At 41.7% G+C, this 18090-nt stretch overlaps 1 protein-coding gene across 1 annotated transcript in view; it reads right to left on the bottom strand.

The window, feature by feature from the left end:
* Positions 1-17607, bottom strand: part of PDE11A (phosphodiesterase 11A) — a 270293-nt gene extending 252686 nt beyond the window's left edge. Inside the window, exon 1 of the mRNA XM_006083068.3 lies at positions 16411-17607. Within this exon, the coding sequence (XP_006083130.1) occupies positions 16411-17307 (897 nt within the window). The 5' untranslated portion in view covers positions 17308-17607. The remainder of the gene's footprint in view (positions 1-16410) is intronic.
* Between the last annotated feature and the right edge of the window lie 483 nt (positions 17608-18090).

Genomic DNA, 18090 nt, shown 5'->3' with positions numbered 1-18090 from the left:
GTTGTTTTCTGAGGGTAGCCTATGAGATTTAAAATTTTGATTTTTAAATTAAAAACTGGGAAAAATACTTATTTTCATGTTATACCCATTTTAGGTTAAGGTCATTCATGTCTGAGAGGGCAAGAAGAGGACAAGGACAAAAAGAGAAGAAAGAATAAGGAAAAAGAGAGACAGGCATGATGAAGGATAGGAGATGGGAGGGAGGATGGGAAAGGGGGGAAGGAAAAGAGAGAAAGTTGGGAGGGACAAGGGCAGGAAATTACACAAAAGGAAGACAGGGATGGGATGTCAGAAAAGAGGAAATGGAAAGCACAAGACAGAGAAATGGAGAGAGAAAAGGAAATATAGGAAGATAGAGGAAAAGGAAAGAGGTTGAGCAAGCCAGTGGTTCATATGTTAAGTGAATGTGTTTGTTAACACTATTGTTCCATGAACTTTGGGGCATTAACAATTGTGATCATTGTCTTTGGGAATGTCATTTAACTACTGTATTTAACACAAAGGTCACAAGAATTTCATACTTCTCAAAGGATTGAGTATTTTCCACAGTAATGATGATGATTCAAATAAAAATAACTAGCCCGAGCCGGTGTGGCTCAGTGGTTGAGTATCAACCTATGAACCAGGAGGTCATGGTTCTATTCCTGGTCAGAGCACATGCCCAGGTTTCTGGCTGGATCCCCAGTAGCAGGTGTGCAAGAAGCAGCCAATCAATGATTCTCTCTCAACATTGATGTTTCTATCTCTGTCTTCTCCCTTCCTCTATGAAATCAGTACACACACACACACACACACACACACACACACACACAATATAATAATATCTAGAGTACAAAAAGGAATCTGACAATCTTGGAGAATACTTCTGGGAAACAAGTACAGACTAGAGAAACATAAATACATTTCATACTTTGGGGGAAATGGAGGTGTTGGTGGTGCTGCTGCTTCATTTGCTTTCATCAAAGGCTTGGTGCTGGATTCTCCCTACACATTAATTTGGTTTAAATTACCCCTCCTCCCAATCAGAGAGCTCCCAGTCTGAGGTGTTAAACTCTCCCTAGCAAATCATTCTACCTTGCCTAAAAGACATCGCTACTGCTATTCAAGTAAACATGAAAAGCAGAATACAACTCCTTTGCTCCACAGTTGCCATTATTAACTTTATAATCACTATTTTCCAAAAGCCCCAGACCTGTCATATTAGTTATAGCTGAATCTATTTTTTTCTTGCTTTCATCTTCCCAACTCTGTTCATTCCTCTTCCCTATTGGTAATAGATGAATTGCTTGGTTCCCTGTGTCTTCATTCTCTAACACATTCACAGCCTGGAACATTGTAGCCCTGTACCTGACCACTTGACCTAGAAACCCTATCCATCCATATGTATAAGAAAGTGAAAGGAACCTTGGCATAAGGTCAATATTATTAGCTAAATCCTTGGTCTTAATCTGACCTTGTAACCTAGTAGTAGGACCTAGGACACTTGCACTTGTGATTGAATTCTCAATTACATTCCTTTTTCTTACTTATTCATATAACAAATATTTCTTAAGTACCTAACTACTATGTGCCACACACAGGAAGTGCTACAAAGCTGAGAAAGTCATAGCATCTGCCCTCAAGGAGTTCACAGTCTAATGGAAAGACACGTGAGCCAAAATTTAAATTACCAAAATGCAATAAATAGCAAGAGTCATATGAGCAAAGTGCTGTGGAAGTAGGTAGAAAAATAATGAACTTCCATGGGGAATTTGGCATCCCAATTACTTAATCTTATAAAGTCATAGTATAGGCATCCTGGAATGGCTTTATGGGTGTGCAACCAGTGTAGTCACACAGGATCAAATGCCGAGAAGCAACACCCCCCAACCACCACCACTTGAAGTTTAAGTTGAATTTGTGTCTTGTACGTGAAGTCTGGTGCAGCATGCCCTAAGGACTCACACACAGTCCAGCCTCCTCAGCCTCTGCTCCCTGCCCAAGCCTCATGTATCCACTTCTTTCTACCTAGGGTGCAACAGGGTCAGGTTGATGGAGTATGAAAAGGGTGGGTGCCCATATTCTGCTGCTGCCCTCCATTTCCAGTGAGATCATGCGAATGAGAAGGGTCAGAGGCCCTATGGTATCTCAGGGCGGAGCAAGGCACTGGCTAACCCCTTCCCAGGAAGACAGTATCATGGCATGTTCAGTAAGCAACTCTGTGGTGCCTCTCACCCACCCCCAACCAGGTACGGGACATGTTCTGTCACAGAGATTGCAATCCTTTGGAGTTATTCAACTGTCATGGGTCAGGGTAGCTGGCACAGGGGTATTGATTTCCCTGAACACTGCCAATACCCCCATTTTTTATTTTTCACTGGGTCCCACAAATTATGTAGCCAGGTCTAGCCTCAGCCCCTCAGACCGTTGAGCTTAGAGGCAACAATCTCCTTAGCAAATTTCCTCCCTCTAGAGTCCTAGTCTCCAATCCATTTTCAACAATCCATAATAATAAAAGTGTAATATGCTAATTAGATCGGACAGCCGAATGACCTTTCAGATGTCATTCCGGACATCCTTCCAGATGAAGCTGCCACGGCGGGGACCAAGGCAGAGGTGGTTAGGGGTGATCAGGCAGGCAGGCAGAGTGGTTAGGGTGATCAGGCAGGTAGGTGAGTGGTTAGGGGCAATTAGGCAGGCAGGCAGAGTGGTTAGAGGCGATCAGGCAGGCAGGAAGCAAGGGGTTAGGAGCTAGTGGTCCTGGATTGCAAGAGGGTGCAGGCCAGGCTGAGGGACACCTGCCCCCATGCACGAATTTCGTGCACCGGGCCTCTAGTGAAAAATAAAACAGCAAGAATCTCTTCCCTGCGTTGTTAAGGTATTCCAAAGCCTACCTGATTTTCCCCTCAAATTGTGTTGTGGGGAATTAATCAAGTACATGAGCCCTAGACTGTGAAAACCAGGAGTATCTGCTAGAGAAGATAGCTCACCACTTGAAGGTCCTAGACTTTGAGCTACATGCAGTGGCTGTATGGGATCCACTATGGGGCAGGGCTAACCTATATTTGCCAGCCTCCCTACAGTTAGGTATGGCCACATGCTTAAGTTCTAGAGTCTAGAAAGACAATAAAACCAGAGCAGGAAATGATGGGTGCCACTTCCAAACCTGACCCACAAAAATTCCCACTTCATTTGTTCATGTCTTTCCCCCTCATCTGCTGCCTAGATGTTGGTGCTGACAGCAACATTTAAGTTGTTGGAGGCCTGGGAAGAAAGGAATCCAGTGTTGGAGGAGAGCTACCTGCCAATCAGAAAGACCTGTGCTGAGCTTCTGAAGAGTGAGAAACAAAATTCTGTTGTGTTACCACTGTGTGCCATTGAGCCTAGGAGGTGTATCTCTTAAAACAAATAATACTCTATTAATACATAGATATATAAAAACTTTGGAAAAATACGTACAAGAAAGCACAATAAAAGTAAAAGAGAAAAATCAGCCCCCAGTCTGAGAGCACCTCTATTAATGTTTTGCCATATCATCTCCCAGCCACTCCCCAGGCACTAGTCCAATCACTTTTCTACTGAGTCCTCATTATATATCAAATAGCATGTTAAGCACTTTTTATATATAATTTTATTTAATCCTGACAATGACCTTTGAAGATAGGTATTGTTACCCCACTTGAGGATTGCAGAAAGGAACAACTGGAAAAGTAAAATATGAGACAACTCTTAGGTGGTGGAACTGGGAACCAAATCCAGTCTGATTCTGATCTCAACCCCTCCCCTCAGGCTTTTGTTGTTATTGTTAAAAAAACTGGGATGCTATTGTCTTTTAAATACGTTTCTCTAAATATTTTGTGAGCAACTTCCTGATTAAATAATCTATTTTATTATGTACCATAATCTATTTATCCAACCCTCTAGTTGGATGTCCAGGTTGATAATTTAACACTCGTTTAAGTAACACTGAAATGAATATTCATATTGAAAAATGTTTGCACATAACCATAAAAATGTCCTTAGGGCAATCTGGAATTGTTACATCAGAAGTTATGACTATTCTTAAGGCAGTACATGAGTATTGCCAAATTGTCCTACATCCGTGATTTCCAAAGGGGTAGGGGGAGGATTTTACCCCCAAGGGACATTTGACAGTGTTTGGAGACATTATTATTAGTTCTTGTCATGACTGGGCAAGAACCTAGTGGGTAGAGGCCAGGAATGCTGTTAAGCATCCTACTATGCACAGGTCAGCATTCTCCACAACAAAGAATTATCCAGTCCAAAATGTCAATAGTGCCACCTTTGAGACACTCTGACCTACATAATGGTCCCAACAGTGCATGTCACTCTTAAGATGAAATAAAAAGCTGTAATAAGGGCTCTTCCATTCATTTAAACATGATTTACCAAGGACCTACTGTATTCCAATACACTGGTAGGAGCTAAGTTAGCATTGAAGGAGGAGGGTCAGATCAACAGCCACGAGTAAAGAGATGGCATAGAAGTAAATTTTGGTTTTACTTGCTAGAAAGAAAGCACATCTATTTCATCTTATGCCCTCATTTCTTTTCATATCATTTTGCATTACATGATTTTCATAGAATTTTGCATTAATTGTACAGGCTTCCTATAGTTGCTACAAGAAGTGATTAACAGTGTTACATGGCTACATATATGAATACTTGATCCTGATTATTTCAAGGCTATCTCTAAAGAATAAAACTAGTTATTTCTTTAACAGAAACTCAAGATCTTAGGTATATAACTTCCCTGCAATGACAGTGATCTCTTTTTCCTCAGTTGATCTTTTTGCTCTTTAATTTACTGTAGCAGATCACCTCAATTTAGTCAATTCAAAGACGAAGAAGTGTTTTCCTGCCCTTCCTATTTTAAATCAGTAGGCTCTCCCTGATTGCCTGATTCCTTTCCTTCATGGGCTCACAGCAGGCATGGTTTAAAAAAAAAAAAAAAAGATGGACCAAATCAGAAGCTATTCCTCTTGTTTCTTCATTTGAGAAATGGTGGCAGAGCAGAATGGGTAGAGATACTTTGCTCCCAACTGTGCTATCAGCCTCTTCTCGGGAGGTTCTGTGCTCCTCTGCCTGCTGGGTCAGTGCCTGGCACATTCACTGCCACTGGCTGCTCTCCTTGCTTCTCTGTATGATAATGACCAGACTACCATAAAAAGGAAGTACTGGGGCTACCTTGGGCTTTCAAAGACAATGCTCCAAGAAGAGGAAGTGAGAGAAGAGCTTGACCCCAATCTCACATACCTGAAGACAGAAAAAAAGCCAGCCTTAACCACTACCCAGCACATACACCCTCTCACTCAGTGGTCTTCCGGAAGCAAAAGGAGAAAGAAACTAGGAGGGAAATATGGGTACTCCATAAAGGGAGCCATTCGAGACAGGGGAGCACAGCTTCACTTTTCCAGGGGACCTTATGCACAAGAGAATAAAAATCTAGACTGGTTTCCTTAGCAACCCTGGGATAATCTTTCCCACACTATCCCAAGCCTACAGTTCTTAATTCCATTATAGCCGTTATTAAAACTTTAAATATGTAACCATGCACATTAAGTTGCCAAATACCCATAAAAACTATTAGCTCATTAAACTTGCACAGCCATTTAAATGAAAACGGAGTACCATCTAATTTCTTTAAAATGAAAAAAGTAAAGGTTAAAACATTCTGGTAATCTGATAAAGTACTATAGGGAGCATAAGTAGAAAAAGGGTAATGCGCAGTATTAAAATTAACATCATGTCTAAACAGAAAAACATGAAATAAAAAGGTATATCTTTTTTGCAAATAGTCAACATATTTAGAATAAAATTGTGTCATAGATTCCACCTAGCCCAGTGATGGCGAACCTATGACATGCGTGTCAGAGGTGACACGTGAACTCATTTTTTTGGTTGATTTTTCTTTGTTAAATGGCATTTAAATATATAAAATAAATATCAAAAATATAAATCTTTGTTTTACTATGGTTGCAAATATCAAAAAATTTCTATATGTGACACAGCACCAGAGTTAAGTTAGGGTTTTTCAAAATGCTGACACGCCGAGCTCAAAAGGTTCGCCATCACTGGTCTTAGCCTAATAAATTATTAGAGCTTGATTACAAGCACCAAGATTTAGTGTTCATTTACCCGTTAATGTCAGCTCCTAGAATTTATTTAGTTTATAAGTACTGGACTCAAATAGTCATTTTTTTTAAATCTCTAGGATTTCAAGAATAAAATTATAAATGACCAATCTGGATATTTCATATGGAAATTTAAAGCACAGGAACACAATGGATACTTTTGGGAATTATATATTATACTAGAAAAATAGACATATTGATTAATTGTAAAAAAAAAAAAGAAATTAACATAACCTTATTTTTATGCTTGTCAAATGCACAACATGTATTATGGCCAGTAAATCCTGACAATCTGATGTTCATTTAAAGCATTTGATTACATTGTAAAGCAATCATTACCTGTGTATAAAGCATCATGAATGTTAAAATGTAGCCGAGATTTGTTTTAATCAGAATGGGAATGATTGTCATGAAGGAGAAAGGTCTTAGTCACACATCTTTAGAAACCACATCACAACTTGCAGGGCCACATGGGACAGACCAGGGAGAGGGCAGGCATGGCCCAGAAGGAATGAGTGAGACAGGCTAGGTTCCCTGAGTAAGTTTAGGATTCGATAGTTTGAATAATTTTGACAGGCTCTGGGCCATAGAGGTGATCCCTAGATGTCCAGTACCTGTCTCCTGGGTGACTTAGGGCAGGGGAAATAGTGGCTTGTGTGACAGTTGGAGATATAGGCTCTAGATATGTTGCTTTGTATATCAAAGGTACACTTGGAGGAGAGACATATACTATCTGCGGTTATTAGCTGGCCCTGGGAGGGACAGGCTCTCCAGGAGGATCAAGGCTCCAAATGCCAGGATATCAAGAATCTAGGAAATAAGAAAATATAGTCAATACGGGTACTACCACATTTTAAATCAGTTCTCCTTTTATGTGCAAGGTCCTCCCAGGCCCGGGTGGACTGTGCATTTAAAATACTAATAAAGCCTTACATTTCTTACTTATCCTTATGAATGTGCTTTTCCATGATCTCATTAGAATCTAATGGTTAGATTTAATGATTATATCCTTACGAATTACCATATGTGGTAGACCTGTATTGACTATATTATCTCTATGTTATAGCTTAAAAAAATAAGGCAGAACTGGAAATAGAATCCAAGATTCCTGTCTCACAGTCTAGAGAATGTCATTTAACACCCTGATGTCTTTTACAGCTTCACGACATGATAGTAATGTAAGAATTTAATCCCCAAACAAATGGGCTTAGTTGGGTAGTACAGGGAAAGGTTTTACAACTAGACCAAAGTTATCTGTTCCCTGTACACGTGTTTGGCCCAAGTTACCTCCCATAGAGTTTCTTCTGGGAAATTGAATATCAGGAATAAACATAATTACTTGAAGAGAATAAGGCAACCAAATACCATTATGGAAAATGGTGTTTCTAAGCTCATTTTCTACATATTTCAGTCATTATGCTCTAAGTACTAATGAAACTTAGTATCCAAATATAAAAGGATGCTTCTGTTTGACTTGGTCTCTACACACACTTACATCCGTGATGAGTAAACTAACATCCCTGGTAACTCCGGATAGTCCCCATTTGGCTCTCCAGATGCACTTGCCACCTTTTACTGCCCTGTCTGTGCCTGAAGGCTGACTCCTATGGACAACTGCACCAGGGCTTCCTTTGCCCTCTGGGCTTCAAACAAGACTGGGTTCAACCAATGAATGGCATTGGTGGAAGAGAGAGGGTATTTCCCAGTGGCTGAGCTTCTCTCTCCAGCACCACAGCTTGGGCTCTCCCACAGCAGTAGCTCTCTCGGAGTTCTGATAGTTGCACCCTCCTCTTCAGATCTAAGGATGACGGTTAATTTCTACATAACAAGAGTAGCTATACTATTTGCCTTTACAGACCTTATTATTTCATCTGGGAGGTAGAATGAGGAGGAGATCAAGCAACCACCCAATTTATTGGTGATAACTATACAAAACAGAAGGAAAGAGATGACTCTCACTTGGACATGCCCCTTGGACATCTCATAATATCTTGGAAAGAGTAGGATATAAATGCAGCCATCTCAGAAGTTACGGGACCTTTTCAGAGTATGTCAAACATAAGATATATAATCAATAAACTTGAAAGAGTCATGTTTCTGAAAAATAAACATTAGATTGGTCAATGAAATAATAAGGATTCATATTCCCTATTATAAATACTTATCAGGTTGGTCAATATAATATCCCATATCTCAACAAATTTTCAAAGAAAAAAATCCTCACATCTACAAGAGCTAAGGCTGTAAGGCAGGCATATCAAACTCAAAGGCTAACACAGGCCAAATAAACAAGGCATGCGGCCCACGGGCCGTGAGTCTGACATGCTTGCTGTAAGGGGTATTTTCCCTTCAGTAAGTTTTACTGTATGATGGGGTAGTCATGGGAAGACTAGAACATGCAGTTAGCCCAAACAATCGTGCTGCATCCTATGCTTCTGCCTTGAAGCTGGCAGTGGACTGTTGTTTGTTGTTACTATTTGGTCAGTGGCATGGTCTCCACATACAAAGAAGTAAAAGAAAAAAAGAAGAAGAAGAAAGCAAAGGAGGGGGTGAGGAAATAGGAGTCTAGCAATTAACATGAAGATTTGATCAATGCAGAAAGCAATTCAGATAATCACCAGTTACCTGGATGGTTTTCATAAGCCCCATTTAAAAAATAAATCTACAAAATAGGGTCCAATGAGTTCAAAGACGTGTTCAGAGGATGAATTTCCTGGTTTAGCTGTCTATATTGCCTGACTAGGTGGAACTTTCTGCTTGAAGGTGGAGCTGACCACATAAAGGAGGTATCAGTGGTAATTATTCAATTGAATAGAAAACCTTGCATTAGCCCTATACGATCCACTGCTGTGAATGAGAAATAAGAAATCATGATCTTGATCTTGAGTGCACAGACATGATGTCATTTAAATACCCCAATACTTATAATACTAAGAATAGAAAGGAGCACATTAAACCACTGGAGAAGTTCAAAGGAGGGACAGATCATGTCCAGTTTGGGTGGGAGGGGGCAGGGATTACCAAGAGTTTCATGAAATGGGCTTTGAAGGGAGAAATAATTTAAATTGGCAGAAAAAAAAGAAGGCAAAGGGACAGAAGTGTGCACACAATAGTTAATCATCAGTAGAGGCCACAAAGGGAGTGGCTGAGCATGAAATTTCTAGAATCCGGACATCTGTTTGAATCACAGCTCCTTCACTTCCCAGCCTCAGTTTCTCCTTCTGTAAAATGAGGTGGTAATAGCTACCTCCAAGGATTGTTGAGAGGATTAAAAGAGGCATTGCTTTCATGTCTGGCTCATAGTTTAGTGCTCCTTAAATGGAGTTACTGTTAATCAACAGTGGAGCTTCAGTTTCCCTTTTGACTATCATTATGTTTAACTTTTTTAAAATTGATACCCTAAAGAGGTGTCTCAAAAGTTCCTCATTTTTTCATTCAGGTGAAAAAGATTTCTTGTACTAAATTTGCAAAAGCCTAATGCTATATTTTATGATAGGAAACAGAATTCATCATTAATGTGTGAAACCACTATTCAGTCCTTGAAACCAACCAATTAATAAGAAACTCTTGGAAATATTAAAAAAATACAGTTTTTAAGGCCAGGAAACCTTCTTTGCTATTTTAATCCTCAAAATAAATAAATATATAAATTTAGCCTGAATGCCTATAAATGACCAGGAACCCAAGTTTCTCCTAAAATACTACGAATCCAACCCACTATTTTATAACTAAACTGCTTTTCTTGGGATTCAAATTCTAGTTTCCAGAAGAATGTGGTTATGTTGCAAAACACCACCCTCAAAATACATGACTAAAGGAGCAAGGAGTGGACCTCAAGGATCTTGGTGACTTTCCTATAAAACGACTCAAAGCTATTTCAGAGGGAAGCTTCTTCGACACTACATTGCACATGAAATACTAGCTTCCAAACTGAGCCAGCCAGCCTTGTAAATAAACAGGTGACCCAAACCTCGGGAACCAAAATAGTCAGATTAGTAAACATTTAGCTTAGGGGTTGGGGAAAAATGAAGTTAACCTTAAATTACCTCCCCAAGATTCTGTAGAAACTGTACTTTTTTGTAATCTGTCCTCATGTACAAAGCAGCTAATGTGATTTGTCACTGTGCTTATCATGATCGTGTGTCTGTCAGAAAGGGGGGTTGAAATAGCAAATATTTCCTGCCTCGAGCACAAAATCAACTCTGCTCTGGGCTAGTGAACATGTCTGTGGGCTTGGGGGCATTTTTCCAACACTATGTGCAAAGCTGAAATAAGATTTCATGAAACTCTTTTATAATACTAGTGCTGGAGTGGGATCAACAGCTGCCTTTTAAGCAAGTCTCAGCAACTTAATCACAGAACTAAACCCATGTCTGTCAGCACTGGCTCATTAGGGAATGAAGCATTTTCGTCACTGATTTTCTAGCTACATGAAATTAATCCCTTCTGAGGCCAAATGTAGTTATTTCAATGGAAATTATTCTAAAATAAAATTTAAAAAATTAAAATTCAGTGCAATGCATCGTTAAATACAACGTGTGTATAATTTTTGTTTTGTTTTGTTTTCCATCTCCTCTCTTCAAGGATAAGCAATCAGCTCTCCTTTCTTAAATCATGAGAAACCAGAGCAAGCTATGAATGAGCAAAGATGAAGAAAGAGTAGTCCTGGAAGAAAGGGTGAAAAACACAGGAATAGAAAAGCACTCTCCTGGCATTTAAAATGGCACATAATTTAATTAGGATGGAGCTGAGGCCATGCGAAGCAGTACACACTAGACTAGAATAATATTAAACTTTTCCACCTAAGACTCAGTGTGACTCAGAATCAGGGCCAGCATCGTGAGCATGTGACCAGTGCAATTGAGGGTCTCCCTGCTTGTGATTTAATTCTATCTTTGAATTTATGCTTTGAATCTGTGCTTTGGAGTCCAATGGGGAAATGGCCTATGAGCCTGGAGCTTGAAGCCTCAGCCCACACTCAGTCTCCCCTCGCACTGCTTGCCCAGGACTGCTTCTCGGCCACTGCTCCCTGGTGTCCTGTGCCCCACCCAGACTACCCATTTGTCAACCCTGCCCTGAGACTGGGAGCCACAACCAGGTCACAGTCTTTGGGAGAGAGGTCCATATCCCATGTCAGCCACTGCCCTCTGCTCTGGGTTGGGGTCCAGGTGGGAGTGTGAGGAGGGCCAGGTGCTCCATCAAGGGGAGGAGCAAGGCTGTGGTCATCCCAACCCAGAGCTGGCAGCACTGTGGCGGATTCAGGCAGACAACTGAGCGGGAGCCTCTCACTCACCCCCAATCGAGGTACTGAGAATTTCTCAGCATGGAAGTTGAAATGACTTTAGGGCCACATTTCTGCTGTGGGTGGGGCAGCAGACCCTTAAGAAGGGAAGATTGATTTCTCCACCTCCAGTCAGGCTCCTGCTTTATGTATCATTTTGCACTGAGTTCCACAAATGATGTGGGTAGCTTGACTTAAAATCTTTGTTTACCCAGTTTCTCTTACGGTTTTTGTATCAGCATTACCCTTCTCCGTATCACCCAGGTTTAGAATCTCTGGGTCACCATTGACTTCTCTCTGTCCTAGTCCAAACCCACACCTGCAGGACATTTCCCGCATGTCCCCTGCTGTCCATTTCCACTGTTCCAGCTTTAGTTCAGTTGTTCTTCATGGCTCCACCAGACCACCTTATAGACTCCTAATTATTTTCACAGCTTTGAGCTTCCCCTTGTTCAATCCATTCAGCCACTGCCACCAGGTAACCCAAACCATCATTCTGATGATGCTAAAATGTTTTTAAGGGCTCCCTGTGGCCTACTATTAATGAAGTTCAAGCTCTTTAGTCAGGTATTCAAGGTCTCTTCTTCTTTTGCCTCCCCTTACTTTTAAATATTAATTCTATAGGATATGCAATACTTTGGCCAAATTAAACCACTCACTGTCCTCTGTACACATTGGGGCTTGTTTATCATCTCTCTGCTGAAGCCATTCTGCTGTACCTTGATCACTTCCCCTGATGCCACGGCCGTTTCCAATAAGAGAACCCAACCCTTTTCCTAGCTCAAATGGCACCTCCCCCTTGAAGTCTTCCATCATGAGCCAAGTCACAATGAGCCAAGACATTTTCCTCTAACACGAATGCCATTTAGTTTGTGTCATTAAGTACAGCTTGAGTGTAAATATGTGGAAGGCAAGAAGCATGTCCTCTCATTGTTGTAGGCCCACAGGCCTCCAACCTGAGCCTTAGGTGAATAATGGACACTCAGTGTGTGTTTGTTGGAACTAATGAATGAATAAATCTGTTGTGTAAATAGATCGGGTTTCCTGAAAGCCTGGCACACCTGTAACCCTTCTGCGTCATCCCCTTTCCTCTTCTCAGTTCACCTAACAAAATATCGTGGCTGCTTTTGAAGCCCAAAGCCCATCAAACACCTGTATCGTTATTATCAACAGTAACAAAAGTATCATCTCACACTTTTTATTAATGTTTAAAGTGCTATGTTCTGTATGCTTAGAATAATCTCAAAGAGAACATCTGTTACTTGAGTGCTCTTATTTTCAACCTCTTGAGGGCAATTTTTTCATTACTAAATTAAAGTGGGCTGTTTAATAACTTATAACTGTCAGGGGAAAATGGTAAATTGCAGCCACTCTGATCTATGCTGTATATCTAAAATGAATTTTTTTTCCACTTGCAATTCATTATTTGTCATCAAATTTCAAGTCTGTTTTTTAGGACTAATTGAGGAAAGTAATGAAAAATAATGAAATAAACTAAGGGGTATTTTGCTGTGAAAAAAAACTTTTACTCAACTTTAGTATTTCATTAGACTATCTATCCGTGACTCCAAAATGCCATACTTATCATAATCTCATAAGTGTCTTCAATGCCTTTCTCTCAACCTTATTCTGAACCTCCAAGAGGATCATTAACCTAATTAACAAGTGATTAAATTCTGAGACTATGTGATAATTGCATCTCCTGAAGAAAAAAAGTACACTAGTTGAATCTGAGCAACAAAGACCTTTAAAATATAATAGTTAAAGAATCATGGAAGATGGTTATATTTTTATATAGAAACTTTGAGATGTTTACAATATATGATCAGAATTACAATAACATCATGATAAAAGAACATGCATTTGGAAGGTTGCCAGTTTTCATTAAGAAAAATCTGTAACAGCATAAAATGGATGGGGGAAATATTAGAACTTGGGAAGGATGCAACATCAATATAACTCTATAAAAAGTTACTAAGGGGAACAAAGTGTAGGGATAGGCTATGGTCAGTGTTATCAATCACATTTAGGGAAATCTCAAGTACAGGGTGGAAGGATAGATATTTCTCTATCCCTTGAATGTAAAGATGATTCTAAAATATTTAGTTTAAGGGGGAGCATAGCTCAGAGGAAGATTAGGCTGATCAAAATGTGCTCAATTCACATCTCAGTCCCAGATAAGGAGGGGAAAAAAACACCTGAAAATGAGATAAAGAGAAAGAATGCTAGTAAACTAGATATCATCATAGTCATCATTTTCTGTTACTATTTCCTGAGTAATTGCAGTGTGCAGGTAATGTTTTAGGGAATTTAATGTAATATCTTATTTTTCTTTTCTTTTTTTATCTTCACCCAATGCTATGTTTATTGATTTTATTTTTTTAATATAGATATTTTATAATATTGATAGTATTACAGATGTCTCCCATTCCTCCCTCCTTCCTCCCTTCCTCCCAGCCCCTACCCATGCCCCCTCATGTCTTCACCACCCTATTGCCCATGCCCATGGACTATGCACATAACTATATAAGTTTTTTGATTTATTTCTTTTCGTCCTCCCACCCCCACATCGAGGTATGTCAGTCTGTTCTATTTATTGATGAGAGAGAGAGAGAGAGAGAGAGAGAGAGAGAGAGAGAGAGAAACATTGATGTGAGAGAGAAACATCCATTGGTTGCCTCCCATACACGCCCCAACAAGGGATTGAACCTAAAACCTAGGTATGTGCCCTGACCGGGAATCAAACCTGCAACCTTTTGGTGTACTGGACAATGCTCCAATCAACTCAGGCACCCAGCCAGGGTTCATTTTATTTTCAAAACAATAATCTTTGCCATGTAAGTGTCGTTTCCATTTTGCAGATGAGGAAACTGAGACTCAGAAGTCAAGAAATTCTCCCAAGGTCACACTATTGGTTTTTGTGATGTATCACAACAAAGAAAAGAAGTAGTTTCATCAAAGAGTAGTGTAAGTAAAATATAAAACACGCCATGTTAAAAATACATAAAGGAGGCCAATCGGCTTAGAAAGGGGACATTCTAAGAAGATTCAAATGAATACAAACAGTGAACTAAGATCGTAAACTCTCAACCCATATAACACCCTTCTTTTCCCTGCCTTTGCCAGTCCTCCCAACAACCCAGTCTTATACCCATCATTACTACCCTGAGAGAAAACAAAAACAAAACCTCTCCCTGCCCAATGTCAGCTTTCAAATATTAAAAGGCAACTTTGCTTTACACTCTGTCTTCAAAGCAAGAATAGGGCCCAGAAGAAACATCAGCTGTGAAAATCTGATTTTCTAACACCTCTAGCCACAGTTCTAGTCGGCAGGAAGACAAGTTAACTGCTGAGGAAGCTGGGAATTATGCTCTTGAAGAAAGGACAGTATATGAACAGTATTAAATAAAAGTTAGGAGCTGAAGGAGGGGAGTAAGAAATAAAGGCTATATAAATGGGAGAAAATCAATTGGTGAAGAATGAGAAAAGCAAAGGCAAAAAAGAGAAAAGACTGCAATTCCATGCTATAACAAGTGTCATCTAACTAGGAAGGGTTCTTTTTTTAGCCCAAGCACACAATAAATACTGGAAAATAAAAGAGTTTATGATTGCTCAACTTTTTACAGAATCCTCAACATATGAATTACTAAATGCTTTTATTTCTCCCCATGGTTTTCTGGGATTGTAGGAAAAGAGACACTTGTTAAAGATTACTCATTGGTTACTTGACCTAAACCTATCGATCTTCAAGAGGTATATAATGAATAATGTACCCAATCAATACAAAAAGGTTAACAAAAACGGTATTTTGACAGGCATCCCTTAACATTAAAGTGCTATAGTGACACCTCACAAAAAAATGAAACTTGGTTTAATACAAGCTAGTCAATTTTCTACATAAAACTGTCAACTTTCAGATGAAATATAAGTTTACCTTTAATGTCCTTCCCACCACTTTTGCTGTTCTGATCAATAGCAACCAAACTCTAGAAAAACATATATCTCCTTTAGACAACTGGAAGGAGTGCTCAATTCTTATGAACCCTGAAGAAGTCTCAGAAAGTGGCATCCAGTTTCACCATGTTCAGTAACAGAGACTGAAGAAATTAGAACTGACTGGCTTTCAGTCCAGGGTAATATCAAGTTCAAGTCACTGTGAAAATGAAAGGCTTAGAAATACCAGATGACAGCATGTTCAGTTTCCTTTTCCACTTGTAATTAGCATGTTTACCCTGCTCATTGCCTTTGGAGTTGCTAGAAAATTATCAATTTTTTGTTTGTTTCACAAACTAAAAACCTACTGCTCAGTCCTATCAAAAACTGATTGCAGATAATGCTGCATCCCAGCCTACAGATAAATCATCCCTCTACTTTTCCAACCTCTGAAAACTCAACAACAACAAAAACAGTTAAAATAGATGCTAAATAGACTCAAATGTGTCAGAGGACCATTCTCCTGACCTTCCCTCTCTTCCTCTCTGTCTACCCTACGTTGGAACTCATGCAACTGTAAGCTGGAGAAGGGGATAGGAAAGTAGTTAGGCACTCTGTTCCCTTTCCAAGCACAAATGAGAATGAAATGCATTATGATCCCAAAAAGACATCAGAGACACCAACAAGCCCATTTTCTTCAGACTAACACTGGAATTCTGGAGTAGACATCTTTTTCTATCACCCCACAAATACATTCTAAAACCATACACCGATATTCTTAAAGACAAAGTATCTTGACTGAGGACACATGCTATCATTGGATGCAAAATGTAACCCTTGTTCTATACGAATTTTCCACAAACCACTGTGTGTTAGGGAAAGACCATGACATCGAAGATGGTGTAGCAACACTCTAAGTGGTCTAAACTCAGAAGGAATTTAAATAGCAAGATTCGTATTGTAAAGAGTCTAAATTAATGTGTTTCTGGATGCCAAAGGGTAACTGAAGGCTTGGCTCCCAGGCCAGGGGGGCTCTGGGAGGGGGAGCAACGCAAAGTCCTACCTGGTAGGCATCAGGAATGTTGACCGTTTCTCCATGCTCCCCGACATAGCCAATGATGCCTTTGCCCCAGGGGACCTGCACCTCGTTTGAGTTCTCTGTGCTGCTGCAGGGCAGCAGTGGGGTTCCTGCGTGCACATCAAACAATTTGGAGACCAAGCTCTTCTTGCCAGCAGCCACCCTTTCCACCAGGAAGAGAGAGCAGCGGTCAGCATCCACCATGAGGCAGACGAAGATGAGGATCTTGTAGCTCAAGCTAGTGAGGTCGAGGTCATTGGAGATATCCTTGACCAGTTCCAGAAAGAACTGGCGCTCGTTATGCTTTTTGAGGTGGCACTTGTAGTCCATGGCCGTAGGGGGATATTGAGGCAGATTCACTCTCGATTCCAGCAGGGCACTGAGAATGTGGGCTGTGGTGGGAGGCAGGGAGCTGGCCTTGCGGAGAAGCGCCCTCCGCCGCACACTGCTCAGGGGCTCCTGGGCCCGGGACGTCACTTGTTCATCATAGGTCCTGTTCACGTGGATGGCTTTGGAGCGGGCAAAACTCTTCCTTAACTCTTTCTGAGAAGCTTTCCGCTGCATGTTCCCATCCCCCCGGCCACCACTGGCCCAGCTGGGACTCAGGGGAGCCCCACCACAGTCCCCGCCACCCGGAGGGGGCTGGCCGCTGCCAGAGCCATTTGGTCCAGTGCCACCACCAACGCTGCTGCTGCCTCTGCCACCGCCGGTGCCCGCCGGTGCAGGCCTTGGGCCTACAGCCCCCTGACTCTGACTGTGCCTCTGGAGCCACTTCTCCACCATCTCCTGCTTCCCCTTCCGCATCAGGTAATCCTCCAACAATTCTGGGTGCCTGTCCAGGAAAGTTTCCACCTCCCCGAAGTCCAGGGGGGAGGCTGTCATGGTCCCAGCCACAGCTTTCACTGCCTCTTACACTTGGACCCAATGTTTACCTTTCTCAGCCCTCTAGCTGGTCCTCCACATGTCCACCCCACCAGGACTCCCAGCTCTGGGCGGAGATTCTGCAGAGCAGTGATTCCTAAGGGGCTGGGGGCGGCCCTGCCTCCGGGCTCAGAGAGTGGCTGGCACGAATCCCACCCCTCGTCCTGCAACTCCGGCTCCGCACAGGTGCCCCGAGCGCGCCGAGTCGGCCACAGCGTCAGTCCGAGAAGCCGGAGGTGTCGCTGCGCTCGCTCAGGCTGCCGCCGCTGCCGCTGTAACCGGAGGAGCGGACCACTGTGAAAGGGAGGTAGCACAGGACACGCCCCTGAGTGAGGCGAGGAGCCCGAAGGGAGGCGAGGGGGGAGGAGTGAGCCGCGGGGCCGAACCTGCCCCAATCCACCGCCGGGGTGCCAGGCGGTTCCTGGAGTGTCTCTGGCCCGCGGGAATCGGCGCCTGGGAACTCAGCCGACTCCTGATTGGAACACGCATTGAGGGAGAAACGCACCTTGTTTCTTCCCCTTCCTTCTTACCTTACCTCCCCACCCCTTCCTACTCCCTGCCCTTTAAGCTCTTTAAGCCCTTTAAGCCTCCAGCGTTTCAAGGAGGCTCCATGGGGGCCTAGTGGAAGCCCCTAGTACAAGGAAGTGCTAATATTTTTGCAGGAATCAGACCCAGAAGCTGACTCCGAGGACGTGAGGATGCTCAGACAGGCAGGGTTATTTTTCTGGGATGTGACTTTGAACT

Source organism: Myotis lucifugus, unplaced genomic scaffold (assembly GCF_000147115.1).
Source record: "Myotis lucifugus unplaced genomic scaffold, Myoluc2.0 scaffold_5, whole genome shotgun sequence".
NCBI classification, from domain to species: domain Eukaryota; kingdom Metazoa; phylum Chordata; class Mammalia; order Chiroptera; family Vespertilionidae; genus Myotis; species Myotis lucifugus.
The sequence above is the reverse complement of the archived record's forward strand: the minus strand, read 5'-3'. Positions and strand labels throughout refer to the sequence as shown.